This window comes from Antechinus flavipes, chromosome X (genome assembly GCF_016432865.1).
Source record: "Antechinus flavipes isolate AdamAnt ecotype Samford, QLD, Australia chromosome X, AdamAnt_v2, whole genome shotgun sequence".
NCBI classification, from domain to species: Eukaryota; Metazoa; Chordata; class Mammalia; order Dasyuromorphia; family Dasyuridae; genus Antechinus; species Antechinus flavipes.
Window position 1 is genome coordinate 18,135,251 of NC_067404.1, and position 10,923 is coordinate 18,146,173.

Genomic DNA, 10,923 nt, shown 5'->3' on the forward strand with positions numbered 1-10,923 from the left:
AAGGCAGGAGGGTTTATCAGTTTTCAAGAGGAAAGATGAAAAAGCAGGACAGTTGAATGGATAATTAAAATAAAGTCTAAGAACTCATATTCTAGAGAGATCTCATGTTTTTTTCTCAAGATCAATCCTGATCATTGGTAAGATTGGTGTATTCAAGGGGAGGGCTGTAATAGAATTCTCCTCATGCTAAAGATGTTAGGCCACAATAGGAAAGATCCATGAGAAAAGAGAGTACATAGTTATGTAAAATCCGGTTATCATTCTTCTTCAGACGTTTTCTCTGAAAATGAGGGGATAGAATAGATGGTCTCTGGGGTTCCTGCTAGCTCTAAATCAAAGATTGGGATCTTTTAGAGTCATTTGGGAGCTATCTACCAGGGAACTAAAATTTATAACAGGAAACAAGTGTACTATAGCCATGAGTATCACAAATTATAATCTCATGTTTCCATCAATGTCATAAAGTCTAATAAACTTTAGGTACCAAATCATAATTGCATATATACTATAAGGAGACAAAACTTATTAAATAAACTCTCTATAAATCAAGGCAAGTTACATATCAAGCCATTTAGGGGACTCATCATGTACTAATTTAGAGAATTTTACATATTAGCAAGGTTACCAAGAAAACTCAGCAAAGATAAATACCATAAAACAAAAAATCAGATTAATATAATAATAATAATCAGTATTAACACCAATTTTCCTCATAACCCAGTTTACTTAACACATTTCACCTTGAATCCAATTTGGCTGTTACAAAAATTGTAAGATTGTTAACTAAGTTATTTGGAGTTATTGTCATGATTTATTCATTTAAAATTGATGATTGAAAAAGAGTGTGAGTTTTATCTGGATTAGTTCTGCTTTTCAGAGTAGCTCATCCTTATGAAGATGTTCATAAGGGTTTGTCTATCCCTTCAGCTTCTTCACAGAGTGGAGGGGGTTTCAAAGAGCACAGCCCACAGTAGCCTAGGGATAGATGGAATGGACAGGTAAGAGCAGCAGGCTCAACCTGTTCTCTGGGGCCTTATTGATTCCTCTTAATTTGTAAACTTGCCAGATTTCTTGAAACCATCTTGTGGGCAAGGTCATCAATCCTGTGAAAAGAGCTTGTTTGGGTTATGGAGTTTTTACTGAGAATCTACAGGTTTGCTTCTTATATATAAATGATTTCTAATGATTTGTCTTTACACCAGAATGAGTTTAAACTCTAGGACAAAAAAAGAAAAACATGTGAAAGCTGTTAAGTGAAATCTCTTATGTGTGTGAGCCCTGGTAAATTTTTATTGCTTATTGCAATTCCAAGAGAATAAAAACTGTGATTAATGAAACTTGCTATTTGAGACCATAATTTGAGACTGCTATTTGGGACTGTAACTGATATTGTTTTGAGTTTGAATTTAGCTATGACTGATGGATCATTAAGTCAGTAGTCCACCATTTGAGAAAAATTCCACAAGCTATTAAGAGAGATGTGATCCTGAGGTCTATTTTTGAGCAAATGCTGGGAGGTTGACCTTTGGCCAAAGCTTAAGGTGAGGTCCTTCTGATTTGGTTTGTTATGGTGTTCCTTAGAATATCCCCATCTGATTATTCCTGAGTCTGGCTGTGAGTGCAATTGTTACTGCATACAACCACATATGTACCTTTAGGCTTAAGTCTGAAGGACCAATTTGATGCTGTTATAATCATGTCCTGCTTTTTCTTTTATGCAAAATTTCTATAATCAGAGCAAGTGGTCAGTAGAATCTGAAACTATGTAGTCATTATACCCTAAACAAATGAGTATTTGGCCTACTATATCTATATAGCTATATCTATCAACAGCTATAGCTGTATGCATGTATGAATGAAATAAAGTCCTTAAATGTTTCTTTTTTTAATGTTTCAAAGTGATATAAGAATAATTGGGTATTCTAGCTATTATCTCATGGGTGGAGCCAAGATGGCAGAGTAAAGTCAGGAAACTGCTCAACTTCTCCCAGTTTCCTTGAAAACCACACAGAAACCCATCCTCTGAACAGAATCTGATAGAATGAAACCCCTTTCCAGCTCAAGATAAACTGAAAAAACTTCAAGAATGGTCAGTCTTGCTGGAATAAAAAGCTGGGTGTTCAGCTTAGCAGAGATAGACTCTGGGAAAACCAGTGAGAGGGTCTTAATCACAGCAGATCAGTAATTAAGACCCTCAGTTATGTCTCAGTAGAGAAACAAATCAAGGGCAGTTTCTAGTCCCAGCTAAGAAGGCAAACTCTGGGAAACCAAGCTGTTTCCTGAAAAAAAAAAACTCAGCAAAGCTACCCCCAGTAAACAGAAAGGGCCTCTGTGCTCAAAACTACACAGGAATCTTGGGACAGCACCCTCAAAAGAAAAGGAAAGAAAATTAGCAAGAAACAGAAAAGAACTTTGACCACAAAAAGCTATTATGGTGACATGGAAGACCAAACACAAACTCAGATCAGGACAAAATGTCCACAGATGAAATCTCAAAGAGTGAGATAAATTGGTCTCAAGCCCAAAGAAGCTTCTTGAAAATACTCATAAAAGACTTCAAAGGAAAGACTCCTTCTAAGGGAGGTAGAAGAAAAAATGAGAAACTAAATCAGAAACATCTTCAGTATAATTTGGAGAAGAGAATTTTACTTTACTTAAAGGTAACCATTCACTCTCAACGACAGCTTTATTACTAGTTTTGGTGACCACTGTTTGGAGCCTCTTCATCAACAATACCCCTTGCTTCACTGCTGGCAACAATTTTGTAAATCTCACTACATCTAATGGCACTTTGAAAACTGAGCACATTTTTTCTTACTACTAATGGAGTGGTTTTTACCACTAAACTACCAAAGGGCAAAAATACTGTAACCCCAACATCTCCCTCTATAATTATATCCATGTTGGATGTACTTCTTGTACTCTTCTCAATAATACTTTCTTAATATCTACCTCCTTAAATGTACCTTTCTGTCCTGTGATTTATGGTTCCTTATACCAGGCAATTCCTTTTAATGTTCACTTTCCAGCCATTACTAATTAATCTACCCCCACCCAGTATCTTCCTTATTATTTCCTTATTGTGGCTACCTGACTGGGCCTCTTACCTACTTGTGACTATTCTCATCTCTGAAACCTTAAGATTAAGCAACTGAGTTTCTACTGGGTTTATATACCAAAAAGATCATAAATGAGGGAAAGGGACCCACGTGTGCAAAAATGTTTGTGGCAGCCCTTTTTCTAGTGGCAAGGAAATTGAATAGATGCTCATCAGTTGAGGAATGGCTAAATAAGTTGTGGTATATGAATATTATGAACTATTATTGTTCTATAAGAAACAATCAGCAGGATGACTTCAAAGAGGCCTGGAGAGACTGACATGAACTGATGCTGACTGAAATGAGCAGAACTAGGACATCATTGTACATGGCAATAGCAATATTATGTGATGATCAATTCTGATGGATGTGGCTCTCTCCAACAATGAGATGATTCAGACCACTTCCAAAGCTTTTGTGATGAAGAGAGCCATCTGCACCCAGAGAAAGGACTGTGGGAACTGAGTGTGGTTCACAATATAGCATTTTCACTGTTTTTGTTGTTGTTTGCTTGCATTTTGTTTTCCTACTCATTTACTTTTTTTTGATCTGATTTTTCTTATGCAGTGAGAGAATTATATGCATATGTTTACACATATTGGATTTAACATATATTTCTACCATGTTTAACATATATTGGACTACTTGCCATGTGGGAGAAGGGGTAGGTGAAGGGAGGGAGAAATTGGGACACAAGGTTTTGCAAGGGTTAATGTTGAAAAATTATCCATGCATATTTTAAAAATAAAAACTTTAATAAAAAAATTTAAAAATTGATGGAAACTGAAAAAAAAAGATTAAGCAAGTGAGAGAGATTGTCCAAAGGTATCTGAGATTTCCCATTTTCCCAGTTTTCCTGTTCTTTCTTACTCTCTTGTCTCGGTGTAACCCCTGAATTTTCTCTGCTGGTCTGCCTCTCTTCCTTAGGAGGAAACCTGCAAAGTTTATGAATCCACTAAATGCCTATGCTTGATTTGGAGATGGTTTGAGCCTGAATTTTTTTCAAAGATGACACTGTAACATTTCTCCCCGCCTCCCTTGCCCCCCCGCCACTGCCCCAAGATTTTTGGTGAACACCAACACTTTTTGTCACACTGTTTGTATGCTGTGGACTGTTAAGCAGGGTTCATTATTGCATAAAAAACATGTCTCTACCAGACATTCCACCAAACATGGCCACATTGCTGGGGAGAGTCAGTGAACAAGGGGTCCCAGGGGCTGCTTACTGATAGCAGCTTGTACCAAGCACCTGCTAAGTTGGTCACCAACTTGCCCTGTCCAAGGAGATGAGTCTATGCTGATCTTCCATGGGCTTAAGATGAGTGAGGTAACCCATGTATCTAAGTGACAGTATGTTACAAAGGAATCAAGTCTGTGGTATGTTACCCAAGGTAGAGCAAGAATAGCAGAGCTCTGGACGGCACTGAGCCAACTTCCATGCAGCTCCCTGAACTTGCCCTGTTTCCATCCCTGGGTCATGAAATTGTCCAACGTGGGCCATTGGCCAAGCCCAGAAGCCCAAGTGCCATTTCAGACCCAGCCTCAAGGCTTAAGCAAAGCTACAAATGCCTCAATAACCACATCAACATCCTCAACCTCCCCAACTGACTCATTCTTTACCACCTCTTCTGCTTCTTATACATGAACAGATACCTCCGCAGTCCCAGTGGCAGCTCTAAGCTCCCCAAGAGACCGAGGCTCCCACTAAGTCTCTATTGTAGTCCCGAGCACCTCTTCTGCCAACTCTAGCAGCAACCTCAGTCCCAGATGCCCCCAGAACAGAGGCCCTATCCTTATTTTATTCAAAAGAGTAAAGGGTTTTTTGAGGAGGATTTTAAAAGGACTCCATTTCTCTTTCAAAACCACTGCATTGCTAAGACACATAAGCAGGCAATTTTTAATAAAATATATGTATTCAGAAGACAGCAAAACCTCGAGAGGATGTTTCACAGGAGGATGAGGCCTTAGAACATGGAATGCCAGAGCTTGTAGAGACTTGAGAACACACAGAGAATGTTTAGGCTAGGAGTTGCCATAGAAAAGGAGACACCTAAATGAAGGGCTCTTACATCAGGAGAAGTAAGAGTGACCTTTAACATCACAAAAGAGGATGGAAAAGTTCTTGCCAATAGTTTCTCCGGCTATCCACATCAGAAAGCATTCAGCTAGCTGTCAATATCACTCCTCCTTATAGAGGAGAGGACAGAGTTATAGCCTCTGGGTTACAACTCTAGTCTGTGTCTGAGGGTGAATTTATTTTTTCTGTTAATTGTCTCATTGTACAAAGATAGTAACTTTTAAAAATAATTGAATATAATTAGGGTATGATATGCACACTTTATTTCAGGAAAAATTTATTAACACGGAGTTGATGTTAATTAAACCTCAAGAAAGGGAAGAGGAAACCCCAGAGAAAAGGTGAGAGACCTGAAACATTTATCAATATTCCAGGGACCAAACTGAGAATTATAAATGCTTCCATACAGTGACTTGAAATCAGGTTAAGTACAGAATTGTTATTTCTTTTCTGGGCAGGAAATTCAGAGTCTTTTATTTTATTACAAAATGCTTCATTTGACAAGATTGGAAAGAGCATATTTTTGTGCTTTAAATCACAGTATTGCTAAATATCCTAAGCAGTGAATCAACAAGAAAATACACAGACTTCAAAGTCCCCAAATCAACACAAGACAGTGGGACCTTAGACCAGGCCTGAGAAGAGATTTTATAGAGGATTTTAAGTATCCAGGAGAGGAGATTGTCAGAGTTGACAAGATATTGAAATAGTAGGATGTCAGTACCAGAAAGACCCTTTCAGCTGTGGAAGGTTGGAATTAATAATGATCTTTTAGCTCAATGAATTTTAGGAATGGACCAAGCCTCATGATTTACCTCATAGGTAGCAGTTATAGAAACTTCAAAGTTGGCAAAGCATTTTGAGTTGTGAGCTCATTTAATCCTCACTACAACCAGCTGAACTCGTTGTTCCTTTTAGAGAGGACAAAGAGTTCAGTTCAGAAAGCTCAAAAAATGGCCAATTAGGTGTCTAAAGTAAGACTGAAATGCAGCTCTTTCAGATTCCAGGGCCAGTGCTCTATGCCTACAACCACCATAGGTCACAGTGGGAAGATGTGTGAGGGTTCCTGGAAAACCACAAAATGCTCAGGAGAATGCACCTTGTTTCAAGTTTTCTTTTGGGGTCAAAATACATGAATGTCTAGATAGAGATAGGATAATTTTAAAAGCAACCAAACATACTTTTTTTTTAATATACCTATATGTTTATTATTATTCTAAATGGAATCTAGTTCAGTGGATAGAGCTCTCACATCAGAGAGCACAGATTTTTTTTTTTAAATGACTTTTTATTGACAGAACCCATGCTAGGGTAATTTTTTTTTTCTTTAACGTGTGCACTTTTATTTGAACTGGTCTTAAGTCAGTGTACAGGTAAAGCTCCTCCCCTCCCCCAAGTACTGGCACCAATCTCAAAACTCGGCGGGAGACTTGTTAAGTCTGCATTCACATCTATGTTGGGGGCAGGGAGGGAATTTAGGGGGCCATTCTTTATGGCTCTGACAATTAAAAAAAAAGGAACAAGTATTAAGGCGGAAGATACAAAAAGTTTTTTTGTTTGTTTTAAAGGATTACATAATTTACATGTAAAGCAATACTAGTACCTTCCCTCCTCCCCCCCCCTCCCCGCCTGGATTTTTAAGTAGCTCCTTTGCTCTGTGTGTAAGAGCAGGACAGCCTTCATAGAGGCAAGTAACTCTGTAACAATGCATTATACAATATTTGGAATGACTTAAAAAAATGTACAATCAGAGTCCTGAAGACGCACTGTAGAACTTTGGGGATGTTTGCCTCCAACATACTTAGACTGCTCATCACCTTCACCATTCCAGTTTTTAAATCCTGAGTCAAGCGCCAAAAAAACAAAACAAAAACAAAAACCAAAAAAAAACAAAAAACAAAAAACAAATAAAGCCATGCCAATCTCATCTCTTTTGGGCAATTATCATGTCACACCCTTTGAAAAAACCAACCAAAAAAAAAAAAAAAAACACAAACAGTCCATTTAGAAGCATTTGCGGTAGACAATGGAGGGCCCAGATTCATCATACTCCTGCTTGCTGATCCACATCTGCTGGAAGGTGGAAAGAGAGGCCAGGATGGAACCTCCAATCCAGACAGAGTATTTGCGCTCAGGTGGGGCAATGATCTTGATTTTCATTGTGCTGGGGGCTAGGGCTGTAATCTCCTTTTGCATCCTGTCAGCAATGCCTGGGTACATGGTGGTACCACCAGACAATACGGTGTTAGCATACAGATCCTTACGGATGTCAACATCACACTTCATGATGGAGTTGAAGGTAGTTTCATGGATTCCACATGATTCCATACCTAAGAAAGATGGTTGGAAGAGAGCTTCTGGGCATCGGAACCGCTCATTGCCAATGGTGATAACCTGACCATCAGGAAGCTCGTAGCTCTTTTCCAGAGAGGAGCTAGATGCAGCAGTGGCCATCTCCTGTTCAAAGTCTAGGGCGACATAACACAGCTTCTCCTTGATGTCACATACAATTTCCCTCTCAGCTGTGGTAGTGAAGCTGTACCCTCTCTCGGTCAGGATCTTCATGAGGTAGTCCGTCAGATCACGGCCAGCCAGATCCAGACGGAGAATGGCATGGGGAAGGGCATAACCTTCATAGATGGGCACAGTGTGGGTCACACCATCACCGGAGTCCATCACAATACCAGTGGTACGACCAGAGGCATACAGGGACAGCACAGCCTGGCTGGCAACGTACATGGCTGGGATGTTGAAGGTCTCAAACATAATCTGAGTCATCTTTTCTCTGTTGGCTTTGGGGTTCAGGGGAGCTTCTGTGAGCAGCACAGGGTGCTCCTCAGGAGCCACACGGAGCTCATTGTAGAAAGTGTGATGCCAGATCTTCTCCATGTCATCCCAGTTGGTGACAATACCATGTTCAATGGGATACTTCAGGGTCAGAATACCTCTCTTGCTCTGGGCCTCATCCCCCACATAGCTATCTTTCTGGCCCATGCCCACCATCACACCCTGATGTCTGGGGTGCCCAACAATGGAAGGGAACACAGCCCGAGGGGCATCGTCTCCTGCAAAGCCAGCTTTGCACATTCCGGAGCCATTGTCAACAACGAGAGCAGCAATATCATCATCCATGGCGAACTTTGAAGTGGCAAGTTTAAACCCTTAAGAGAGAGGAGGTGGTGCCACACCTGGAGGCAGGGGGGAGGCAAGTGCACGCTGGGTGGAAGAGCTCACAGCTCGGGTAATTTTTTTAAAATAAGTTTTTATTGATAGAACCCATGCCAGCGTAATTTTTACAGCATTATCCCTTGCACTCACTTCTGTTCTGATTTTTCCCCTCCCTCCCTCTACCCCCTCCCCTAGATGGCAAGCAGTCCTTTACATGTTGAATAGGTTAAAGTATATCCTGGATACAATATATGTGTGCAGAACCGAACAGTTTTCTTGTTGCATAGGGAGAATTGGATTCAGAAGGTATAAATAACCTGGGAAGAAAAACAAAAATGCAAGCAGTTTATATTCATTTCCCAGTGTTCTTTCTTTGGATGTAGCTGCTTCTGTCCATCCTTGATCAATTGAAACTGAATTAGCTCTCTTTATCGAAGAGATTCACTTCCATCAGAATACATCCTCAAACAGTATTGTTGTTGAGGTATATAATGATCTCCTGGTTCTGCTCATTTCACTTAGCATCAGTTCATGTAAGTCTCGCCAGTCCTCTCTGTATTCATCCTGCTGGTCATTCCTTACAGAACAATAATATTCCATAACGTTCACATTCCACAATTTATTCAACCATTCTCCAATTGATGAGCATCCATTCATTTTCCAGCTTCTAGCCACTACAAACAGGGCTGCCACAAACATTTTGGCACATACAGGTCCCTTTCCCTTCTTTATGATCTCTTTAAGGTATAAGCCCAGTAGAAACACTGCTGGATCAAAATGTATGCACAGTTTGATAACTTTTTGAGCATAGTTCCAAATCGCTCTCCAGAATGGCGGGATGTGTTCACAATTCCACCAACAATGTATCAGTGTCCCTGTTTTCCCATCCCCTCCAACATTCCATATTATCTTTCCCTGTCACTCTAACCAATCTGACAGGTGTGTAGTGGTATCTCAGAGTTGTCTTAATTTGCATTTCTCTGATTAATAATGATTTGGAGCATATTTTCATATGTCTATAAATCGTTTCAATTTCTTCATCTGAGAATTGTCTGTTCATATTCTTTGACCATTTATCAATTGGAGAATGGTTTGATTTCTTATAAATTAGAGTCAATTCTCTATATATTTTGGAAATGAGGCCTTTATCAGAACCTTTGATTGTAAAAATGTTTTCCCAGTTTATTGTTTCCCTTCTAATTTTGTCTGCATTTGTTTTGTTTGTACAAAAACTTTTCAATTTGATATAATCAAAATTTTCTATTTTGTGGTCAATAGTGATCTCTAGTTCATTTTTGATCATAAATTCCTCCCTCTTCCACTGGTCTGAGAGGTAAACTATCCTATGCTCTTCCAATTTGTTTATAATCTCATTCTTTATGCCTAGGTCATGAACCCATTTTGACCTTATCTTGGTGTATGGTGTTAAGTGTGGGTCAATGCCTAGTTTCTGCCATACTAATTTCCAATTTTCCCAGCAATTTTTGTCAAATAATGAGTTCTTATCCCAAAAACTGGGGTCTTTGGGTTTGTCAAACACTATATTATTAAAGTTATTGGCTGTTTTGTCCTTTGAACCTAACCTATTCCATTGATCAACTAGTCTATTTCTTAGCTAAGACCAGATAGTTTTAGTAATTGCTGCTTTATAATATAATTTTAGATCTGGTACAGCTAGGCCACCTTCATTTGATTTTTTTTTTCATTAATTTCCTTGAAATTCTTGACCTTTTGTTTTTCCATATGAACTTTGTTGTTATTTTTTTCTAGTTTATCAAAGTAGTTTTTTGGGAGTCTGATTGGTATAGTGCTAAATAAATAGATTAATTTAGGTAGTATTGTCATCTTTATTATATTTGCTCGCCCCATCCAAGAGCACTTAATATTTTTCCAGTTGGTTAGATCAGACTTAATTTGTGTGCAAAGTGTTTTGTAGTTTTGCTCATAAAGTTTCTGATTTTCCCTTGGCAGATAGATTCCTAAACATTTTATACAATCAGTAGTTACTTTAAATGGAATTTCTCTTTGTAACTCTAACTGTTGGATTTTGTTAGTGATATATAAGAATGGTGATGACTTTTGTTGGGTTTATTTTGTATCCTGCAACTTTGCTAAAGGTGTGGACAGTTTCTAATAACTTTTTGGTAGAATCTCTGGGGTTCTCTAAGTATACCATCATATCATCAGCAAAGAGTGATAATTTGGTGTCTTCAGTGCCTATTCTTATTCCTTTAATCTCTTTTTCATCTCTTATTGCAGAAGCTAGCATTTCTAATACAATATTGAATAGTAATGGTGATAGTGGCCAACCTTGTTTCACTCCTGATCTTATTGGGAATGGTTGCAGTTTGTCCCCGTTACATATGATGCTTACTGCTGGTTTTAAATAGATGCTACTGATTATTTTAAGGAAAAGTCCATTTATTCCTATACTCTCAAGAGTTTTTAATAGGAATGGGTGTTGGATTTTATCAAATGCTTTTTCTGCATCTATTGAGATGATCATATGGTTTTTGTTAATTTGATTATTAATATGGCCAATTATACTGATAGTTTTCCTAATATTGAACCAGCCCTGCA

At 38.7% G+C, this 10,923-nt stretch overlaps 1 protein-coding gene across 1 annotated transcript; it reads right to left on the minus strand.

Annotated features, from left to right (window-relative positions):
• Positions 1-6,490: 6,490 nt before the first annotated feature.
• Positions 6,491-8,401, minus strand: LOC127542395 (actin, cytoplasmic 1-like). The gene has a single exon (XM_051967945.1). It carries the CDS (start codon positions 8,305-8,307, stop codon positions 7,180-7,182), a length of 1,128 nt encoding a protein of 375 aa, XP_051823905.1. The 5' UTR covers positions 8,308-8,401; the 3' UTR covers positions 6,491-7,179.
• Between the last annotated feature and the right edge of the window lie 2,522 nt (positions 8,402-10,923).